At 43.9% G+C, this 22,524-nt stretch overlaps 1 protein-coding gene across 2 annotated transcripts in view; it reads left to right on the top strand.

Annotated features, from left to right (window-relative positions):
* The window catches only part of LOC119815720 (sodium/glucose cotransporter 1-like), a 68,220-nt gene extending 48,144 nt beyond the window's left edge, over nucleotides 1-20,076 (top strand). Inside the window, exons 7-15 of one of the 2 annotated variants that reach the window (XM_038332005.2) lie at nucleotides 615-695; nucleotides 2,234-2,454; nucleotides 2,639-2,774; nucleotides 4,508-4,615; nucleotides 8,230-8,380; nucleotides 10,760-10,928; nucleotides 11,155-11,370; nucleotides 14,808-14,913; nucleotides 19,814-20,076. In XM_038332005.2, coding sequence (XP_038187933.1) covers nucleotides 615-695; nucleotides 2,234-2,454; nucleotides 2,639-2,774; nucleotides 4,508-4,615; nucleotides 8,230-8,380; nucleotides 10,760-10,928; nucleotides 11,155-11,370; nucleotides 14,808-14,913; nucleotides 19,814-20,031 — 1,406 coding nt within the window. In that variant the 3' untranslated portion in view covers nucleotides 20,032-20,076. Of the gene's footprint in view, nucleotides 1-614; nucleotides 696-2,233; nucleotides 2,455-2,638; nucleotides 2,775-4,507; nucleotides 4,616-8,229; nucleotides 8,381-10,759; nucleotides 10,929-11,154; nucleotides 11,371-14,807; nucleotides 14,914-19,807 lie in introns of both variants that reach the window. The other variant, XM_038331999.1, reaches the window with a different exon arrangement.
* Nucleotides 20,077-22,524: the final 2,448 nt, after the last annotated feature.

Here is a 22,524-nt window from a genome sequence, read left to right as displayed (position 1 = left end):
CGGAGTAAGAACAGAGACACGTGTTCTTTGCAGGAAGGAAGGGGGAGGAGCCATAGGGGGACTTGCTGTTCCTTGAGCGCCTGAGTGCCCCCTATACCTGAGGATGAGACGTTCCTTAGAGAGGCTGGGATGTAATTTACAGTTGGCACATTTGTCTGTCACATGCATGTGTGTGTACACACACACAAACACAGAGAGAGAAAGATTCAGAGAGAGAAAGAGAGACAGACAGACAGACAGACACACACACACACACACACACACATAGTAGTCCGGGGTTCCATCTCTACCATTACAGAGTCAAACCGAGCAAACATTCTTTTGAGCCGTTTCCTAGCATTAAGCTCACAACAAATATTTTCCACTCAGGTAGAGACAAGTGTCTTCCCTTTTCCAGGCCGTGTAGGTATTTTCATGAGAGGCGAAGGCCAGAAACAGTTCTGAGCAACAAGATTGGTGGGGGGAGATGAAGGTGGGGAAGGGAAGGCAGGCAGGTGTTGGTAGCAGGGAGTGGAGCTTCTTGGAAGGGACACTGGCGAAGAGAGAGTGGTAGATAAAGGAAGCAGGCGGGCATCGTGCGCTTCATGTGATCTGTTGTCTGTTTGCCTGCTTAGGGGGCCTGGCAGCCGTGATTTACACAGACACCTTGCAGACAGCAATCATGCTTGTGGGGTCTTGTATCCTGACTGGATTTGGTAAGTGGGGCTAGGACTCGCTAACAGGTGGGGGCAGAGGTATAGAGTTCTGAGAAGACAGAGCAAGTCTGGCTTGCCTGTCTGCCTGCTCTGATGTAACCAGTCTTTCTCTGTCCCACCAGCCAGCTCCCAAATAATGACATGGAGACTTATTATTAATTATGAAAGCTTGGTCTTACCTTAGACTTGTCCCCAACTAGCTCTTGTAACTTAAATTAATCTGCTTTTATTAATCTATGTCCTACTATGTGACTTTTTAAAAACCTCCTCTCCATTTTTGTATGTCTGAATTTTTCTGCATCTCCTGGCATAATCCGTGCACCTAGATTCCTCCTCCTCTTCCTCTCTCTTGCTCCAGAAATCCCACCCATCTCTCTTGCTTACATATTGGTCATGTGACTCTTTATTACACCAATCACACAGTATATCTTCACACAGTGTACAAATACCCACAACACCCTGTCTAGCTCAGGGCAGTGGCCCTGCCCTGTCTGGCCATCCTTATGGGATCACCTTCCCCCTGTAGGACCCTTGTTGGAGCAGACCCAAGGAATACTTGAATTGCCCCCCGTTCTCTCCCTATAGCTTGGCTCAGTGGTCTCCAGTGGAGGCCTGTGGTGATGTGGTGCGTGTTTGCCGAGAACCTGGGTGAAAATGAATGCGGCTAACGATCCAGCAAGTCACACAGGTTCACACGCCGTGTTTGCAGGCTGAAACTATATCCTGCACAAGCTGTGATGTTAAAAGGCCAAAGTTTATGCATTGTTGGTGTTGGGTGATTTTTCATTTTAGTGCTTCATTTGACAAAATTTAAAAATTGTTCACTCACTGATCATCTCTGATCATTTCTTGAAATTGTCTTTGTTTATAAAAGACAGCATTGGACATCATAGCTGTCATGAGGAGATAGAAGACATATTTTGTTTTTTATGTTTAGTGAACCCTCTGAGCATCATTCAAAGACTCTTGTCTACACTCTAGAGTTTAGTTTTCTAAGGACTTATATTTGCTTCCCCCGCAGTCTCTGGGGTCAGCAAGCACAGGCTAGGATGGCAGCACTGAGATGAGAGCTGGCAAAATTCTGATCCCTGCCCCGTTCCTGGGCATCCCTGGGGCCAGCTGTCCGGCCTGTGTCCTGTCTCCAGAAGGCCACTGTGTGTCCCTAACTCTGTGTTCTGAGTTCTGAAGACCATGGCAGACAGCTGGGGTTTGAATAAAACCAGTCTGCATGTGGTCCAAGGCCAAGTCTTCCTTTAATGAGGCGCCTCCCTTTCCAGACTGTGTGTGGTCAGGGCACTGCCACAAGTTGTTGCTTTGAAATGCCAGTGTCTCCCAAGAAGACAGGGCAGTTAACACTCCCATTTTTATAAATGAGAAGCCTGAGGTCTAGAGGGAAGACCATTAACTCCAAACCACACATCATGGGTGTTCCCCGATGCTGGTGTTCTCTTGGTGTCTAAGATACTCAGACATGAAATCGGTACAAGGAGTTAAATTTTTCAGTGTTTTTTTTTTTTTTTTGTACCAATATTTTTCAGCCTTCACTGAAGTGGGAGGATATGATGCCTTCGTGGAGAAGTACATGAATGCCATCCCAACTGTGGTTTCTGATGGAAACCTGACCATCAAGGAAGAATGCTACACTCCCAGGGCCGACTCTTTCCACATATTCAGAGATCCTATCACAGGAGACATTCCATGGCCTGGGCTCATCTTTGGCCTGGCCATCCTCACCCTGTGGTACTGGTGCACAGACCAGGTATGCAGTCTGGGTATTGACAGAGACTTCCACCTGTCAGGCTGTTGGGGTTGAATATGTAGAAGGCACATGCTGTCTGTGGGTTGCTGGGAACCAAGGCTGAAGACCAAATCAGGGCAGCTGGGATGTCAGAGGGTCCCAGAACCCCCAGCCTACACAGCTCCTCACTGGGATGTCCCCACAGGTCATTGTGCAGCGCTGCCTCTCAGCTAAGAACATGTCTCACGTGAAGGCCGGCTGTATCCTGTGTGGCTATCTGAAGCTGTTGCCCATGTTCCTCATGATCATGACAGGGATGGTCAGCAGGATTTTATACACAGGTAATTCCTCTATCAGAGCTCAGTCCATTTTTCCTTTGCTAGCTCTAAGGAACTTTGGAAGCTCTCCGGCTTCTTCGTTCCATTTCTTTTGTGCCATGATTACCAAGCAGCAGGGTTGCCTGCATCAGGCAGTGTGCACATTGGAGACACAGAGTTCCTGGGGTTGTCTTTACCTACTCCTTTTAAATTCAATTTGCTATTTTTTTTTTATTTAAAGTTGTTTGATAGCAAGCTCGTCACCAAGGCTGATAACCTGAACTTGATCTCTGGAGCCCATGAGGCGGAAGGAGAGAATCAGTTCCCTCATTTACAGGGACAGCTGTCTCCTCACTAATCTCCCACACTCACGACATCATCTAGGTTCCCTCCAGGAAACAGTGTTTGCTCGCTTGCGGTTCTGCACCCTGGACCCCAGGCCTGTAGTGGGATCTAATAATCTATTTTGTCATTCTAATGCCAAGGCCCAGCCCTGTGCTCTCTGCCCTGTTTCATGGGATATTTCCTTCGAGGTGCCCCGCCTTGATGGATTCACCTTTGGTCTTTTCCTGGCCTGTTGTTATGAATACAAATAATCTTTGGTTCGCTATTATGAATCAAAACTGTTTGGAAATGCAAAATAACAACAAGAAGTAAACAGTTCACCACAGAGTGACCGTTTGGCAAGCACCCCCCAAAATGAAGTCAGAATAGCTGGCAGGCATTGGCTGCGTTGTCCTCGGTTGCACGCCCCTCTTGGCTCTCATATTCCTGTGCCGGCTTGTACACCATGAGGAAAATATAATTGCCTTCTATATTCATAACTCACACTTCTGTGGATCTTCAGCCAACTACCTATTGAAAAATATTAAAATATTTGCACCTATGGCGAAAGTATGTGAGTTTTGCGTATCACTTTTTCCAAACAACATAGGACACAGCTGTTGCTATAGCACTTCTAGGTCATTCTATGTTGTGAGTGACCTGCGGGTGACTTCAGGAGAGGCTGTGCATGTGCTAGAGCAGGTGCTATGCTATTTATTTAGGGGCTGAGCCTCTGCAGACTTTGGAATCCACTGGGTAAATAGTACCCAGAAACAATTCACACATGGATGCTGAGAGATACCTGTTGAGCAAACAGAATAACTCATACCCTAATGGCTACTGCATTCATTTATTTAGAATAAATATATTTATTTACAATAAGTATATGAATTGGTGCTGTGTGGTACAGTGCTAAACGAGTATTTAAGAAATGTTGATCCAAATTCTATGTTTCTAGAATTTTCTCCTAGATTTTAGATCTTGTTCCCTTCTTACAGTCTATTTCTTTATTACTGCTCCAGATTTCTCAAATCTTGGGAGTCACCTTGGTTTTCTAGGGATTTGACTGTATGTCTAAGAGCTGTTCAAAAAAACCCTCATAATCAGGGTCACAGATATCCCTAATATTCGTCACTAAGCTGTTGAGGTCGATGGCAGTGCCTCGTCCCTTCCCACCAGATCATTTCTTTGTTTCCTTTCTGTCCTCTAAGAACCATGTTTCTCTGCTGTGGGAGCGTCCAGATGTGTCAGGGATAACAGGCCATGGCATGGCACAGAGATCTTAGCTGGGAAACATTGTTTCCCTGCTGCTGTTTCTGGGTACTGGGCTGGAATGTCTTCTTTGAAGTGTTGCTTTAAGGCAAATACTGCAACCATCAGAACCATTGCTACCCAATGGAAGCTCGCTGATGCAGCCGTTCATCTCTCCCTAGACAAAATCGCCTGTGTCGTCCCCTCGGAATGTCAGAAGTACTGCGGCACCTCAGTTGGCTGTAGCAACATCGCCTATCCAACCTTGGTGGTGGAGCTCATGCCTAATGGTGAGACTTTCTTGGGAGGTCAACTTGGTTTAGGCTCCACCGAGACTTCTGAGTGCATTCTGGGACAAAGGCTTTTCCAAGCCAGGGGTGTGCTCTAAGGAGAAAGTCCCATTTCTGTGTTTCTGAGTTTAATTTATGTCTTCATAACATGTGGTTCAGCTGGAGTCTGTCACCCTGGGTCTTATCTATTAGTCGGGCTAAGAAAGGACATGAAAACTTGTTGGGGTGGGGGGAGAAATTCCCTTTCCATGCCTGTCTCGATAATCATTTAAAATATTTAGTGTGCATTTTAGGCTTGTGCACAATTGCCAAGACAGGGAACCAACCTTAGTGTTTAAACATAAATGGATAAAAATGTGCTCTGCACAAATAGTGGGTGACATTCAGACTCCCGAGAAGGTGATCTGTTCATCTGGGGAACACGGATGCTGCAGCAGGGTGTGAAGGGAGAGAGTCAGTCACAGAAGCGCAGATGCTGAGTGATCTCATCTTGGTATTTAGAGTGTGTGAGTGAGTGTGTGTGTGTGTGTGTGAGTGAGTGCGCGTGCGTGTGCGTGTGCGTGTGCGTGTGCGTGTGTGTGTGTGTGTAAGCCACTGCACTGGCCCATGCACCTTATTTTCCTCACAGTTTTAAAAGTCCACACTGTGATAGAAACGTTAAGCACGTGAAAGGGAAACAGACATCTGTAGAGAACGTTTAAACTGACAGCATCTGCGATCGCCTGCGTTTTCACTCATTTCTAGTAACAGCTCTTTTCCTGCTACATTTATTATTATTGTTATTAGAATATATTACATCATTTCCCCATTCCCTTTCCTTCCCCAACTCCTCCCATGAGCTCCCCTTTCACTCTCAAATTCCTGTCTTATAAAATTTTACACACACACACACACACACACGGAGTCCATTTAGTGTTGTTTGTGTGTATTTGATTTCAGAGCTGACCACTTGGTATTAGATAACTAATTAGGAGCTCATCCCAATGGGAAGACTATTTCTCCTGCTCCTAATGCCCCTTAGTTGCCTGTGGTCCTTTGCCTATGGTGGGGGCCCCTGCCATGTTAGCATGTCTACATTGGTGTTGTCCTTGTTCAGGTATTGCTTAAGCAGCCATATTGTTGGGGTATTATGCGTGAAACTTCCCTGCCATTTCTAGGAGACACAGTCTTACAGTAGACTTTTTGGTCCTTTGGGTCTTATAATCTTTCTACCCTGTCTTCCAAGATATCCCATGAGCTTTAAGCCATGGAGTTTTTGTTTTGTTTTAAGACATGCTTATCTCCCTAAACTTGGAGCTCTCAGTTTATTATAAACTGGCTGACTAGGGAGCCCGAGTATCTGCATCCTCCCCATCAGCTCTGGAGTTACAGCTATGAGCTACAGTTCCTGAACTCAGGTCCTCATGCTTCTGCAACCTTTCCCGTTGAGCCACTTTCTCAGCCTTCCATCCTTTCGTGTATGTGTGTGTGTGTGTGTGTGTGTGTGTGTGTGTATGTGTGTGTGTGTGTATGTGTGTGTGTATGTGTGTGTGTGTGTGTGTTTACATATGCATGTATTCATGTTTTCTCTTGAGGCAGAGTCTCGTTATGTAGCCCAGGCTGGCCTTGAATTGAATCGATGTTAGTCTTCTTGTCTGAACTTCCCTAGTACTCGGATTACCGGGGCGCACCAACATGCCTAGATTTCTTTTTAAATTTCTCTCCAGAGCTTTATGCACAACCTCGGGCAGAGCATTTGTATTAAAATCATATAAGAGGGGAAGTATATTGAACTACTCCCCTGAACTTGGCTGCTTATTAGTTAAGTTTCCAATGAGCGTCAGTCACGCTGGTTTCCGCAGGAACAGGGTGTGACTTCTCCAAACGGGTCCCGTACCCCTGCGCTCATGAGACCCTAGCACATGGTGCTAGAGTAGAATAGAGACCAACAAATAGACGTGTGCAAAACAGCAAAACACTGTGTCTGTCACCTGGCCTCTGTGACTACTGAGTCCCCTGTGTTAGACCACCAGACACTTCCTGTCCCTCGCCTTACATCACTCAGTTGCAGTTAATGGCATTGGTCAGTTGCCTCTCAAGTCTTTCTCTTTGGTTTCATGTTATCCTTGTCTGTTGCCTTTCCACATCTTCTTAGGCTGCCTCTTTTGTTTCCTCGTGTAGCTTCAGCTTTTCAGCCAGCAAGTGTTCCCCACCTAATCCTCATCAGTTCTGCCCATTTTGTCTCCTAATTATCATGCTCTTCTCTTCCTGCCTACTTTTGCCTTTCTTGCCTTACTTAGTCTGCCTTATCATAATGGGGGGGTAGACTGCCATACAAGTACATTTAGCAAGCATTTGTTGAGTAGATAAGCAGATGAAGGTTTAATAAGAATAGAACAATGAGAGATTGGGTTGCTTGAACCTATGCTGCCTGAACTGTCAATGGCAAAGCTGATGTGGGCATAGGTCAAACAGGTCTTAGCTGGGCGATGGTGACACATGCCTTTAATCCAGCACTCAGGTGACAGAGGCAGGTGAATCCCCGAGAGTTCAAGGCCAGCCTGTATTACAGAGTGGGAGTTCCAGTACAGCCTCCAAAGCTACAGAGAAACTGTGTCTAAACAAAACAAACAAGCAAAGAAACAACCAACAACAACAACAACAAAACAAATCTTGCTGCAAGTCAGGCAGTCTGTGTCACAGACTGCTTCACCAGGTGATTTATTAGTGTGGCTAACAGGTTGTGGTCCAGCCAGACCAACCATCACTGTTCCCTAACAGAAAGACCCAGAATCTAGGAGTTGTTCAGTCCATGAGGTTCAGTGTCTCAGTTAGTCTTCAGTATTTTCTGGAATCCCTAAGAAGTAGGCTTGCCAGTGAGGGTGATGTCAAGCAGACAAACAGCAAGAGAATCCTCTTCCAAGTCCTTTATACAGGCTGCCATCAGAAGGTGTGGCCAGAATAAAGGTGGATCTTCCACCTCAAAAGATCTGGATTAAAGGTGGATCTTTACACCTCAAAAGATCTGTATTAAAGGTGGATCTTCCACCTCAAAAGATCTGAATTAAAGGTAGATCTTCCACCTCAAAAGATCTGGATTAAAGGTGGGTCTTTCCACCTCAAATGATTTAATAAAGAAAATAATCGCTCCCAGGTGTGCCCAGGGGCTTGGGTTTTAGTTAATTCCAGGTGAGTCAAGCTGATAACCAAGAGCAGCCTCCACACTATGCTACAGCTTTGCCAGATGAGAGTTGTTCGTTTCTCTAGGCTCCCATCCGTGGATGTCTTTTCATTCTCTCCAATCTAGCTTAGACATCCTTCTTCTGTATCGTGACTCTTTGGGGAGAGTCCTTACGGCAGTCCCCTCGGCTGGAAACCCCCACCACTGCCATGACCACCACAATCACCACCACCACCACCATTTAGTTGAAAAGTCTCCGATGTTTCTCTGTCTCTAAATCATTGCCTGCTGTGGTCTTAGAACATAAAGCTACAGTCAATTTCTTGAAACTTCTTTCTGGAGAGAGAAATTTGAGACACAGGCATGGTTTCTAAAGGCAAACAGACCTTGGGTACTGCTGCACAAGAAACAGAATCAGGGTGACGAATGTCACTCAAACCCCACTCTCTTTCAGGACTCCGAGGCCTGATGCTGTCAGTCATGATGGCCTCCCTCATGAGCTCCCTCACCTCCATCTTCAACAGCGCCAGCACCCTCTTCACCATGGACGTCTACACCAAGATCCGGAAGGGAGCATCCGAGAAGGAGCTCATGATTGCAGGAAGGTAAATGCAGCTTCCTCCACTCTGCCATGTACCAGGGGAGCTGAAGATCACAGAGAGTTCTATCCACCGTAGTGCGGTTAGGCAAGATTGGCAGGCACTTGGTATAATCGGAGTTATCTCTGTGCCCCGTTATAGTTACCATATACGGGCACTTTATTTTCTGAGGTACTGGAGGATTGAAGTCAGGGCTTTTCACATTCTGGGCGAGTACTGCACCACAGAGCTAGACCCCAGCCCTGGCATTCCATTGTTCATTGGAAACAGCTGAGCAGTGTCCCTCTGGAGTTAGGAGAAACATAACAGATCAACTTCTTTATCTCAGGCTACCAATGAGCATTACTAGAATGAAGTTACCTGGGTCTTAACTAGGCCTGGATTGGGCAGAGCCAGGACTGCCGGCTGCAACCAATTAAGTCCCTGCACAGGGCTCTGAGTATATTCTGTGATGTACAAAGTACCAGCCATGTGCACATGTATATTCAGATGGTACTGGCATTGAACTTGGCACTTTGCAATGCTCTACCACTGAACTGCATCCACACCCCTTGACTTTTGAGAAAACAAGGGTACTTAATGCCACAAAAGGGTGTGTGACAGCAGAGAAGCTACTACTTTGCATTCTACTGAGCAGCGAGGAGGTTTTATTTTCCTTAGAAGGTACCTGCTGGAGAGAAAACCAGCTAGTTGACTTGTACAGTTCTAGATTTCCTGGTCCTATGATTGTAAGAGCAATCCAGGACCCAGATAAGAGAGAGATGAGCATGGCTTAGTGTAGTAGGGGGAAGGTTTTGTGGAAGATTTTAGAGTCAAAAATGGCAGGTAGGGTTTGAGTAAATCGTGGATGGTGTGGAAATCCATCCCAGAGGAAGACCCATGTAAAAGCACTACTCTTTGCTTTAAATACACACAGGGTAAGGGAACTCTAATCTTTATAATTAAACCAAGTGCACAAAAAAAAGAGCATATAAGAGAATCTTCCACCGTTTTATAACATGAAGTAAAACAAGAAGAAGAGAACTAGAAAGAGCCGGTCACTTCCCGAGTAGACAGCTCCTTTAGCTCTCTCCTTGGCTTTAACTGTCTTAAGACTTTATAAGAAAGAAGGAAAAGAAGATGGTACTTTAAAAATTTTTATTTAATTTAAAAATTTTTAATTTGAGAACCAAGTGTGGTGGTGCCCACCTTTGATTCCAATACTTGGGGGACAGAGGCAGGTGGAATTCTGTGAGTTCGAGGCCAGGCTGGTTTACAGAGAGAGCTCCAGGACAACCAGGACTGTTACACAGAGAAACCCTGTCTCAAAAAAAATCGAGAGATATAGAGATAGAGAGAGACAGAGAGAGAGACACACACACACAGAGAGACAGAGAGAGAAAGGAAGAAGGAGGAGGAGGAAGGGGAGGAGGGGGAGGAGGAGCAGGAGGAGAAGGAGGGGAGCAGGAGCAGGAGGAGGAGAAGAAGAAGGAGAAGAAGAAGAAGAAGAAGAAGAAGAAGAAGAAGAAGAAGAAGAAGAAGAAGAAGAAGAAGAAGAAGAAGAAGAAGAAGAAGAAGAAGAAGAAGAAGAGGAGGAGGAGGAGGAGGAGGAAGAGGAGGAGGAGGAGGAGGAGGAGGAGGAAAGAGAGAAAAGAAACTGATTTTTTTAATTTAATTTTTAAAAAATTTAAATTTAAATCTCATATTTGTGAGATGTTTTTCTCTCATTAATCTTTATCCCAACCTTTTATTCTCAGTTTTCAGCTGAAGAGAGATTGAGTGCGATAGTTTTGTTGTTTCGTTTTTTTTTTAGATTTATTTATTTATTATGTATACAACATTCTGCCTCGATGTGTGCCTGCATGCCAGAGGAGGGCGCCAGATCTCAGTACAGATGGTTGTGAGCCACCATGTGGTTGCTGGGAATTGAACTCAGGACCTCAGGAAGAGCAGCCAGTGCTCTTAACCACTGAGCCATCTCTCCAGTCGCAGTGCCATGTTTTATATCATGTAGAAACAATGGGAATTTGAACCTATGATTACCTTGCTCCTGAGTCTGTAACCCTGTACCTACACTTTGACTCTTCTCAAAAAAAAAAGCGCGATTTTCATACATTAGATCACTGAGCCAAACTGCCTGTTGAAAGTCAAATGAGTTTCAGTTATTCATAGACACAGATGACTTTTTTGATGCCTAAGCAGAGCAAGGAAGAGAGAAGCCTCCAGAATGAATTTGCTTATTTCACTTCACTGTGGTAACATGAGATATGCATATATTTATATAGTACTCGTGCATATGTGTTTGCTGGTGACATCTACATGTAGGTATGTGCATAGGTTTACATATTATTGGTATGTATTTGTTTATGTAGAACACTGATGTGCTACTGTGGACTTTGATTGCAGGTTGTTCATCCTCGTGCTGATTGGCATCAGCATCGCCTGGGTGCCTATCGTGCAGTCGGCTCAGAGTGGGCAGCTCTTTGACTATATCCAGTCTATCACCAGTTACTTGGGGCCACCCATTGCAGCTGTCTTCCTGCTTGCTATTTTCTGCAAGAGAGTCAATGAACCAGTAGGTATCGTTCTAGCAGCTCCCAAAAAGCCCGTGTGCTGCAGCACACTCATGAAAAGTGGTACTTAACCGTTCTGACCCAGATCTGATTTCAGTGTCCTGGCTATGGATGGCCCTGAGGAGCCTTCTCTCTTGTTTCTTCATCTCTGGCTTCTCTACATAGGACAATGAGAACACCAGTTGCTTTCTTGTTTCAACACAATTAACCCAGGGTTTTCTTTTGCAGGGAGCCTTCTGGGGACTGATTCTAGGCCTTTTGATTGGACTCTCCCGCATGATTACTGAGTTTGCCTATGGAACCGGGAGCTGCATGGAGCCTACCAACTGCCCCACCATCATCTGTGGGGTGCACTACCTTTACTTTGCCATCATCCTCTTTGCTATCACTCTTGTCGTCGTCTTGGCCATCTCCTTCCTCACCAAGCCCATCCCAGATGTGCACGTGAGTATCCATCCATTCGAGACCTTTCCTGCCCGTGTTCCACAGTCCTTGCTGCAGCACCCCGCTGAGCAGCTCACACTTTACAGGGCTGAGATAGCTCCAGCTGATTGATGGTTTCATGTAGAAGGATTCAGGATGGGAAACGTGGGATGCTTGCTGTATCAGCGCTGTCTGGTCCAAGCCCTTACAGCCCAGACTTCAGTCTGGGGCTTTCCTGAAGACTCAGCTTCCTGAGTAACGCCTACAAATGAAAGTGAGGTCACTTGACAGGCAACATAATACTCTAGATTAGAAGTCCATGTCCAAAATAAGAAGTTGTATTTTGTGTGAAAATACCAGAAGTCATGCAACACACATGCCTAATTACAAAAATCATCCATTCAGGGAAACTGAAATTATAGCTTACTTTTTGAATTTTTTCTAAAGGAGACATCTTTAACAGTATGTTTTCTGCCGCTATAATTGATTTCTACAGAATAAGTAGATTATAAATAATATTACAAACAATATTTATAATTATAATTAATTATGTAAACAGTATTTATAATGTTAAAAATGGCATTTACAATATTATAAATAATAGAGGTTTATTCCTCTCACCGTATGGATGATGGAAAGTCAAAAGTCGACAGGCTTCGTATGGTGAGGGTTTTCATGCTGCATAACACTGTGGTAGTTGGTGTCATGAAGCTGCCTGTGAGAGAGAGGGAGAATAGATAGAAGCCAAACTTCTTCTTTTTTTTTTATCAGAAAGCTTCTCCCAAAGTAGCAATATTAAGAGGTAATTGGATTACTTCCTTCCAAAGATTATCTAAAGAAATACCCCACTCTTGATGTTTTCACACCGGCAATTACATTCCAGTATTTGCCTTGGAGGAGACATTCATACCACAGTATACTCTCAATGCCCACCCAATTGAAGTCTTCACAAGTCATAAAACACTTCTTTAGCTGCATATGTTACCATTGGGTTAAAGTTATTTCATAGTTTTACCAATTCAAAGAAGAATAGTAAATAGTGGGCCCATCTTATTATAATAAAAATAGTCTGATGACCCAATAATACAACATTCTATTGTTCCCAGGTTATCAAGGGAACAGAGCTAGAAAAGGAACTCAATGTAGCATTTATCTGTAGAAAAAGGGTTGTATGAACACTTTACTCCAGCACACACTAATAAATACAAGCACCTGTGGAATCCCTAAGAGAGCTTTAACCTCCCTGACAGATTATCAAGATCTGAGACAGCCTTAATGTAAAACAGAATCTGCACGTATAGCTGCAGATTCTCCAGCTTGTCTTTTACATCGTATCAACCATTTTGCTGTATCTCATTCTTCGGAAGCATTGAAGCTTCAAACATTTTTAGCTCTGAGCTGCCTTGTGTATTGGCGGAGACTCCTCATTCATTCCTAGCCACCTAGACTCAAAATAATCACACTGAAACTACATTAATTGCAACACTACTTGGCCAATGACTCTAGAATATTCCTAGCTAGCTCTTATATCTTAAATTAACCCATTCTTATGATTTTATATTCTACCACAAGGCTTGTGGTTTACTCCAGGGTGCGTCTGTCTCCTCCAGTGGCTACATGGCTTCTCCTGACTCCGCCTACTTTCTCCCAGCATTCGATTTAGTTTTCCTGCCTAGCTCTGTTCTGCACTATCACAAGCCAAAGCAGCTTCTTTATTAATTAAACAATAAAAGCAACACATATACTAGAGGACTTCCCACACCACTTGTAAAGTAGAGAAAGCAAGGCATTCAGCAAAAGGCATGACTGGGGTGGACATATGGCATTGGTTCTCACAGAATTTTGCAAATTCCTATCTCACATTCCAAACTGTATCAGTAGAACCCACCCCTGCTCTACCCTGTGTTGACAGGGCCCATGTTTGTAGTTCTTATTTCCATAGAGTGACAGTGTTCAGTAATAAGATCTTACAATGCTTGTTCTCATAAATGACTTCTAGTCTTCTTTCTTAGCAGCAGCGCTGAAATTAACAAATTTAATTATCAGATAAAAGTGAATTCATTCACACAACAAATATTTCAGGTAGTTTCTTTTCATGAGATTTTTAATTTTAAAAATTAAAATCTCCATTTTATCTATGTATTTTGTGCCTGTGTATTCGCACATGTGTGGGTATCTGCACACTGTAGTGCATACATGATGGGCAGAGGATAACTCACATGAGGTGCTTGTCCACTTCTATTCAGCAGATCCTCAGGATTGAACTTGAGGCTTCATGTTTGGCTGTATGCTCCTTTATTCATGGAGCAATCTCACTGGCCCAGCATGTTTAAATTTATTGTATTTTTAATTCACTTTGCCCTTTATTTTTGTTCTTAATTTTTTTACTACTAATATTATTATACTTCTTTGATACTTTCATATATGAACATACTGAATTTGGTCATTTACACCGTCCATTACCATTTCATCCCATGTCTCTCCTGAAACTTTTCTTAACAACAAGCCCCCTCTTACTTTGGCTCACAGTGCTTAATTATGACTGCCTGCATGAGAGTGAGCGGGGAGTCATCCAGAACCTGGGATCTTGTCACTGGCTATCCCACTGGAGAAAGTGGTACTTCCTCTTCAGCAGTCTTTAATTGTCCACAGGCCCTCAGCATGGGGTGGGGTCTCCTGAGTGCCTTCCCCATGCAGGAGAAAATGGTGACAGCCCCATCTTGTGCAGCTCACTGGTGCAGTGAGGTCCTGAGTGCAGGGGAAGTCATGTCCAGTCACTGCTCCTGCACTCCCCCCATCTGGTCTCCTCCATTTTTTTCCCTTTTCTCCTGTAATTCTCCCTGAGCCTTGGAGGTGATGCAGATGCCTCCTTTAGGGATGAGTTGAGGCAGCCTCTTAGCCTCTCCCTAGATTATGCTACATATATTATATGGGATTTCAGTGGGACAGTGATCCATGTTTTCTTGGTATGGCAAGGCCATATTCATTTCCTTTTTTGATGCATACTTTTTTGTTGTCTGAGGTTTTTGTCCTGCCTGGTTTCTGCAGTCATTAAGTCCCAAAGAAATCACACAGAGGTCTACATTAGTTATAAACTGATTGGCCCATTAGCTCAGACTTCTTATTAACTCATAAGTTATATTAGCCCATCATTCTCATCTCTGTTAGCCACATGGCTCAGTACCTTTTTCAGTGAGGCAGTCACATCTTGCTTCTTCTGTGGCCGGGCCAGGACTGCAGAGGAATGGGCTTCCTTCTTCCTAGAATTCTCCTTGGCCCGCCTCTACTGCCTGTCTGGTCCTGCCCATACTTCCTGCCCAGCTACTGGCCAATCAGCATTTATTTAAAATATAATTGACAGAATATAGACAATTGTCCCACACCACTTTGTTTCCCCAAATTCTTGGCCTAAGGCACTATTTTGATCTTTCTGGCAATCTGTTCTGCTTTCTCCACAGCTGTACCGTCTGTGTTGGAGTCTTCGTGACAGCAAGGAAGAACGAATTGACCTGGATGCAGGAGATGAGGACTTCCAGGAGGACCCCAAGGATACAATTGAGATAGGTTTGTTCCTAAGCCACTTGTTGAAGTTTTTAGCAAATGATTTCATCAATGCTCACATCTCTTCTCAGGGGCTAGGGAAGGGTGGTGGAAGACAGGTTCAGATACGCACTGAAGGAAGCTCACCAAATGGGCAATGCTGCCTTGCTCCTCAGATTTTGCAGAACTCAGTGAATCAGGGAATGAAGCATAATTTGTTCTTGATGTGGAGCAGTCAGGTTGGGGGATAAGGGCTTTGTGGTATAGCCTATGATCTGAGACAGAGATGTATGCAAAGCTATGCCCATTTCTGATGACACTGGAGTGTGGGCCAGAGACTCTTGGCATCTTATGTTTTTCCACTTTAGATTAGAAAATCCAATTTCTCTGGATGCTTAACATGATGCTCAATGTCCATAGACTGATGATTTGTGATATTTTTTTCTGTTGCCTGGGTTTCTGTCTTGCCTGGTTCCCTTAGTCATTAAGTCCCAAAGAAATCACACAGAGTTCTACATTAGCTATAAACTTATTGGTCCATTAGCTCAGGCTTCTTATTAACTCTTATAACTTATATTAGCCCAATATTCTTGTCTATGTTAGCCACACGCTCAGTACCTTTTTCAGCAAGGCAGTTATATCTTGCTTGCTCTGTGGTTAGGCCAGGACTGCTGAGGAATGAGTTTCCTTCTTCCCAGAATTCTCCTGTTTTCATTGACCTGCCTCTACTTCCTGTCTGGTTGTCCCACCTATGCTTCCTGCCTGGCTACTGACCAATCAGTGTTTATTTAAAATATAATTGACAGAATACAGGCATTTGTCCCACAACTCTTTCCCCCCTTTTTTTAAATAACAAGAACTCTGAATCTGATATCCTTTGTTTAGCTTTTCTCTTGACCATTACCCATAACAACTTGTAACAAACATTCTAAACAAAGGAAAATAGCCATAGTCCATTTTTTGGCAATGTGGGCATAGTTCTCCAGGCTACTTCCTGCTGGTTGGGGGTGCTGATAATCTTATGGGGACCTAAAGAAAATTTAGAATTATGATCAAGTCCTGACTGGAGTATCCTGTGAGGCTTGATCATCTCAGGCAGAGTCATGAATCTGTTCTGGATAAAGAACTCAGACATATGGGCCATCTGTTCCTACTGGAGATTTCTCAGGTGGTCTTCCTTGATCAGACCTGATTTTTCTTAACTCAGAATGAATCCAAAGCCTCTCATTTCCTGTGGAAACAAAAGTAAATCCTCTTCTCCATAGTAATATATCTTTGACTTCAATTTTGAAGTCAAGGTATTTTTAAAGTACCTATCTTGGATTAATTCAGCAGCATTTATAAACAAATATCTTTTGGCAGCTGTTGCTCCTTCCTCAGCATTCAAACAATCCAAAGAGAACATAATAACATACAGTATCCAGACTCTCTGTATATTTTTCATCTTTACATAGCTTTATTTTAACCTCTATTTCTTTTATTTTTACTTTTAATTTTTGGCTTTTTGAGACAAGTTATCTGTGTATCTTTGGCTGTCATGGAACTCCCTCTGTGGGCCAGGCTGTCCTTGAACTCACAGAGATCCACCTGCCTCTACCTTCCAAGTTCTGGGGTTAAAGGTGTATACCAACACACCTTGAATTCAGAGGTCTACCTCTCTCTGTCTCCCAAGTGTATGGATTAAAGGCATGTGCCACCATACCTGAACTCACAGAGGTCTGCCTGCCTCTGTCTTCCAAGTGTTAGGATTAAAGGTGTGTTACCACACCCAACTACTCTCTGTCTCTGTCTCTGTCTCTCTCTGTGTCTCTCTGTCTCTCTCTCTGTCTCTCTCTCTCTCTCTCTGTCTCTCTCTCTCAAGGACTTTAACCTTTTTCTTTTCTCTCCCAAGCCTGCATATATTTTTAACACACTGTAAAACATTTAGAGGTTTTCTTCATCTTTAAATCTCTCTTTACTGTATACCTCTCTTTTTCTGACCATGTGAGTCTTTAATTTGTTAAACAAAATGGCTAGAATTAAAGCTGTGGCTTTGGTGGCTGGATCCAACCTATTCATTAGCTTTCTGAGATTCCAGCCTCAAGGTGGAGGTACCAACCAGATCCATGTTTATTGCCACAACTCTATGGTGTTTCAAGGTCCCTGCCAGCAAGCAAGCTGCAGCAGTGTGCTCACAAATCACACTCAAATGCTCTGTGGCCAGACCTCCTACCTGAAATAGTCAGAGGTTGTGCTGGCAGGACGGCCCAGAAAGCCGGCATCTTAAAATGGCATGGCTTTTCTCCTGCTACAGCTGAAAACCAAAAAGCATGTGGTCAGGTTTTTATCAACACCATTTAAGTGTTTTGTGCCAGGGCCTCTTAAAAGAGCTGCAAGGGTTTATAGCTAAAGCTGAGTCAGGAAGCCTCTATTAAATGAGAGTGCTTGCCTCTAGCAAGCAGAGTCCATCTGAGAAAATGCTGCTATCAATAAGCCGTGCTATTCTTTTTTTTTTTTCTAGAATTACTTCCCAAGCTCTCTCAGACTTTATGTGGATGCAGTTTCCACATGGGCACCATTTGTTGTCTGAGGTTTCTGTCCAGCCCGGTTCCTATAGTCGTTAAGTCCCAAAGAAATCACACAGAGGTCTACATTAACTATAAACTGATTAGCTTATTAGCTCAGGCTTCTTAGTAACTCTTATAACTTATATTAACCCATTATTCTTGTCTATGTTAGCCACGTGGCTCAGTACCTTTTTCAGCAAGGCAGTCACATCTTGCTTGCTCTGTGACTGGGCCAGGACTGCTGAGGAATGAGTTTCTTTCTTCCCAGAATTCTCCTGTTCTCATTGACGTGCCTCTACTTCCTGTCTGGTTGTCCCACCTATACATCCTACCTGGTTACTGACCAATCAGCGTTTATTTAAAATATAACTGACAGAATACAGGCAATTGTCCCACACCATTTTTCAGTTCTGGGGATCAAGCCTTACTTAGGCTTAGCACACTGCAAAAAGAGTGCTCTGTCTCTGAGCTCCCCCACTCTAGCCCCAGGCTTAGTCTTTAAATTAAGTCTGTCTTCAACTTTTTCTATGTTGCAACTTTTTCTTTTTTTTTTTTTTTTTTTTTTGGTTTTTCAAGACAGGGTTTCTCTGCAGCTTTTTTTTTAGAGCCTGTCCTGGACCTAGCACTTGTAGACCAGGCTGGTCTCGAACTCACAGAGATCCGCCTGCCTCTGCCTCCCGAGTGCTGGGATTAAAGGCGTGCGCCACCACCGCCCGGCTGTTGCAACTTTTTCTATGTGGAAGAGAAACACACATGGGTATGCGTATGTATGGTGTGCAGAAATATGGGAAGGTTAAGTATGCAAGTCCGTGTGCTTTATCTGGTACTGAAACGGAAGGTTGGTCCTGCAGACAGCACTAGATGAAGCAGAGAAAGTTACGAATCTTGCATCAGACACATAGACTCCTAGCAGCAGACCCACTAGATGTCGAGCTCACCGTGTGCCTAGGGACCACTTGGCCTCATTACCTCACTTCAGAGTTCTGATACACATGTGTACTTGGTCACTAAAGCTCCAAATATAACTCGGGAGGCAGAGGCAGGCGGATCTCTGTAGTTCGAGGCCAGCCTGGTCTACAAGAGCTAGTTCCAGGACAGGCTCTAAAAAAGCTGCAGAGAAACCCTGTCTCGAAAAACCAAAAAAAGAAAAAGGAAAAAAAAATATAAGTGTGTAAGAAAGGAATGGTAGCACATACCCATAATTCAGGAGTCGGGAAGCCAGTCTGGTCACGTATTGAGGCTCCATTTCCCACCCCAAAAAAGCAAAACATATTAATCTGCTTATAAAAACCAGGATTGCCAGTTTTCTGAACACTGTGTTAACACATAGAGTGGGATCAGGGGAAAGGACCTGACCCACAGACGCCAAAGCCGCAGGATCTCCATAACACAGGGCAACAACAGGATATCCAGGAGGATATCCTGTTTAAAAAGAGAGAGTAGAGTGGATCTCACAGCTGGTCACTGGCAGAGCTGGCATCTGAAACTACGCCTGTCTGTCTCCACTGCCATAACTGACCTCTGAGCTGGGAACCTGCTCCCTTGCCGGGCATCCACTTTGGGTGTTGGCACCACCGCGTGGCTTGGTCTAGAAGTACTAACGTGCACCTGCATGCTGTGAGCCCAGCGGGTACTGACTGCTGTGGCTGTGCATCAGGACCTGGACAGAGAGGTCCTTCCCTCTGGCTGGGTCTGTTGTGAGACCTTAGAAAGAATAGGCAAGTGCTGGCAGCTCTCCTCTGGTTCAGGCCAGTCTCCCTGCCTTTCAGTGACATAGCAAATGGATACGGGTCCTATATTTCAGAGGTGGGTTTACCGTATTCTCCCTAAGTCAGTTGTCCATCTTGTTGTTAGCATGTCCCTCTCATAATCTATTATCTTACCTGACTATTCTAAATCAAAGCACATTTTTATTGGTCCTGGAAGATATAAACCTCAGATTAGTTGACTATGAGAAGCCAGAATCCATGTCAACCCTGTCTTATAATTTGAACATTGTGTTTAATTCCCATTCTGGAAAACAAGAGAATTAGGATTCTTCTACAGAATGTAAATGCTTTGTGGCATTCCATCTTCCCAGGAAACTCTTTCAAGTCCCTTTAGCCCAGTGGTTCTCAACCTTTGGGTCTTGACCCCTTTGGGGGTCAAATCACCCTTTCACAGGGGCTGTCTAAGACCATCTGCATATCAGATATTCGCATTATATTTCATAACAGTAGTAAAATTACAGTTATGAAGTAGCAATGAAAACAGTTGTATTGTTGGGGGTCACAACAGCATGAGGAACTGTATTAAAGGGTCACATCATTAGGAAAGCTGAGAACCACTGCTTTAGACTTTGTAGCCAATAATCTTTTGATGTCTTTTTGTAGAAACAGAAGCTCCCCAAAAGGAGAAAGGATGCTTCAGGAAGGCATATGACCTGTTCTGTGGGCTGGACCAGGAGAAAGGACCAAAGCTGACTAAGGAAGAGGAGGAAGCCTTGAAGATGAAGATGACAGACACTTCTGAGAAGCCTTTGTGGAGGACAGTGGTGAACATCAATGGCATCATCCTGTTGGCTGTGGCTGTCTTTTGCTATGCCTATTTTGCTTGAATCCTGCCTTCTAGTGTAGACTTGTCAAGGCTGGCTTTGTTATTTCCCTTTAGGCCATTCTGTGGTTGTTTGGGGAAATTGTAAATTTTTCCCATTGGGATTAAATGTGTATATTATGATTTTTAGAGTTGCTGGAAGGAAATAATTACATTGCTGTGAACTTTGCATTTGAAGCCAGTGTGGCACATGTATCTGCCTGTACTAGAGTTTAAGAAGAGAAATTGACAAAGATCTAGGAAAAGTCTGACTTAGCCACAGAAGCCTGTGTGGGCTCATGCTATTCTGCCTCAGTACATCCAGCTTGTAATTATTGTTTATAAATCCTTCAATAAGTTTTTTTTAAAAGTTGTATTCTGGTTTCTGTTATTTCCCTACCTGACCCTTCTTTGTTTTTAAGAAATCTTTACCAATTGCTCATATCTTAGATTTTTTTAAATAAAAAGAAAATCATTTTGACAAATGGACGACTACCCAGAAAAAGAGGAACATGACCTTTTCCTAGGAATTTGTTTCTTAAGGTGGTGGTCTCAAGGGGACAGTATTTATCTGCAGTGCGGGGACTCACACCAATTGGGAGTGCAGACAATCTTGAGCACCAGGAATTTTCTTTTTTTTTTTTTTTTTAATTACAACACTGTTTGGTCTATTAGCTCAGGCTTCTTATTAGCTAACTCTTATAACTTAAATTAACCCATTTCTATTAATCTTTATATCACCATTAGGTTGTGGCCTACTGGTAAGTTCTTCTGTAACATTGGGGCATCTACCTTCAGTGTACAGGTCTATAGTATCTGGAAGACTTTGTCCTGCAGAACGTCTGACAGACTCTTTCATGAAGCAGAAAATCTGAAAAATTGTCTCACCTTTTGGCAAGATTAGCAGTAATTTTCCTGTGGACCCTGCAGGTCCAGTTTATACAACATATCATCAAGCAGTCCAGGCAAGAGCAGCTTCTTGCCCAAATGGCTATCCTTGTCACATTGAATGCAAATTCTACAATGAGTTTCTTCAATGCACATCATCCTCTCTGAAGTAATTAGTGCTGCCAGAAGTATACATATATCACTGTCTAGAAAAATTTAAGTTTTTTTTTCTCATGGTTTATTTTTTTTATATTTAAAAATTTCCATCTCCTTCCCTCCTCCTCCCCCCTTCCCTCCCCTCCCCTCCACCCATACCTCCCCTCCCTCCCTCTCAAGGCCAAGGAGCCATCAGGGTTCCCCACTCTATGCTAAGACCAAGGTCCTCCCAACTCCCCCCAGGTCCAGGAAGGTGATCGACCAAGCTGAGAAGGCTCCCACAGAGCCCGTCCATGAAGAACAATCAGAGCCCAGAGCCATTGTCCTTTGCTTCTCAGTCAGCCCCCGCTGTTGGCCACATTCAGAGAGACGGGTTTGGTCGCATGATCCATCAGTCCCATTCCAACTGGAGTTGGTGATCTCCCATTAGTTCTGTCCCACCGTCTCCATGAGTGAACGCACCCCTCTCGTTCCTGACTTTCTCCCTCATGTTCTCGCTCCTTCTGCTCCTCATCAGGACCTTGGGAGCTCAGTCCAGTGCTCCAATGTGGGGCTCAGTCATCTTCCCCATCTGTCGCCAGCTGGAGGTTCCCTCACGGTCCTGACTTTCTTTCTCATGTTCTCTCTCCTTCTGCTCCTCATCAGGACCTTGGGAGCTCAGTCCGGTGTTGAGCACCAGGAATTTTCTGGCCTTTGGGAAATACCCAATGCGTGTCTCCTGTGTTTGTTGCTCATCTCGGTGTTTGCTGTGCATGAAGTGTCTTAGCTGCTCAGGAATGTCCATTGACTCCATGAATTTTATGGCATTTTTGATGGATGCTGCTTGGTCCTTGCTTAGTTTATATTTAACTTTATTATTTTTGTGGCTGCACAAAGTATACCTCTGATGTGGAGAACACTGCATTTCCTTGTGGCCCCTGCCTCATGGTGCTGATGTTGACATGAAATATGTACTTAGAAGTTGACACTGTGACAGGACAGAGCAAATGCCCCTGCAGGGACATATGCCATCTAGACACAGTGCACCTTCCAAGGAATCACTGACCTAATCAGCCCAAGGTCCTCTTTCCCATGTGTTCCCATGGCCACATTGGTTGCCTTTTAAGGTGTCCTGGTTGGTTATTACCCACTGACAAGGCTAAGGCAGATGCCCTTATCTCTAGGTGACACTGCTTGGCTGCCTAGAGCTAAGTAGGAAGAAGAATGTTGATGTTGAGCTAGTTCTCCATGGGAAATAATTTTCATTTAACTTAAATTAATAAATTAATTAAATTACCCTTGCAAAAATCTCAATTATTTTGTAATATTATCCCATTGAAACTAGGAAATCAGTATGTTATTGTGGGATGATTTTGTTAGTTTACAAAAGAGCTGAGTAAAGTTTGGACTTAGATCTGGATCCCAGGGTCAATGGATGGCTTGTGTTATAGGAAAGAAAACCTGGAGAGACTTGCTTGAGGTGTCGTCTCCTTCC

The sequence above is a fragment of the Arvicola amphibius genome, chromosome 1 (genome assembly GCF_903992535.2).
Source record: "Arvicola amphibius chromosome 1, mArvAmp1.2, whole genome shotgun sequence".
NCBI classification, from domain to species: domain Eukaryota; kingdom Metazoa; phylum Chordata; class Mammalia; order Rodentia; family Cricetidae; genus Arvicola; species Arvicola amphibius.
Note: the sequence above shows the minus strand (reverse complement) of the source record. Positions and strands in the feature narration are given on the sequence as shown.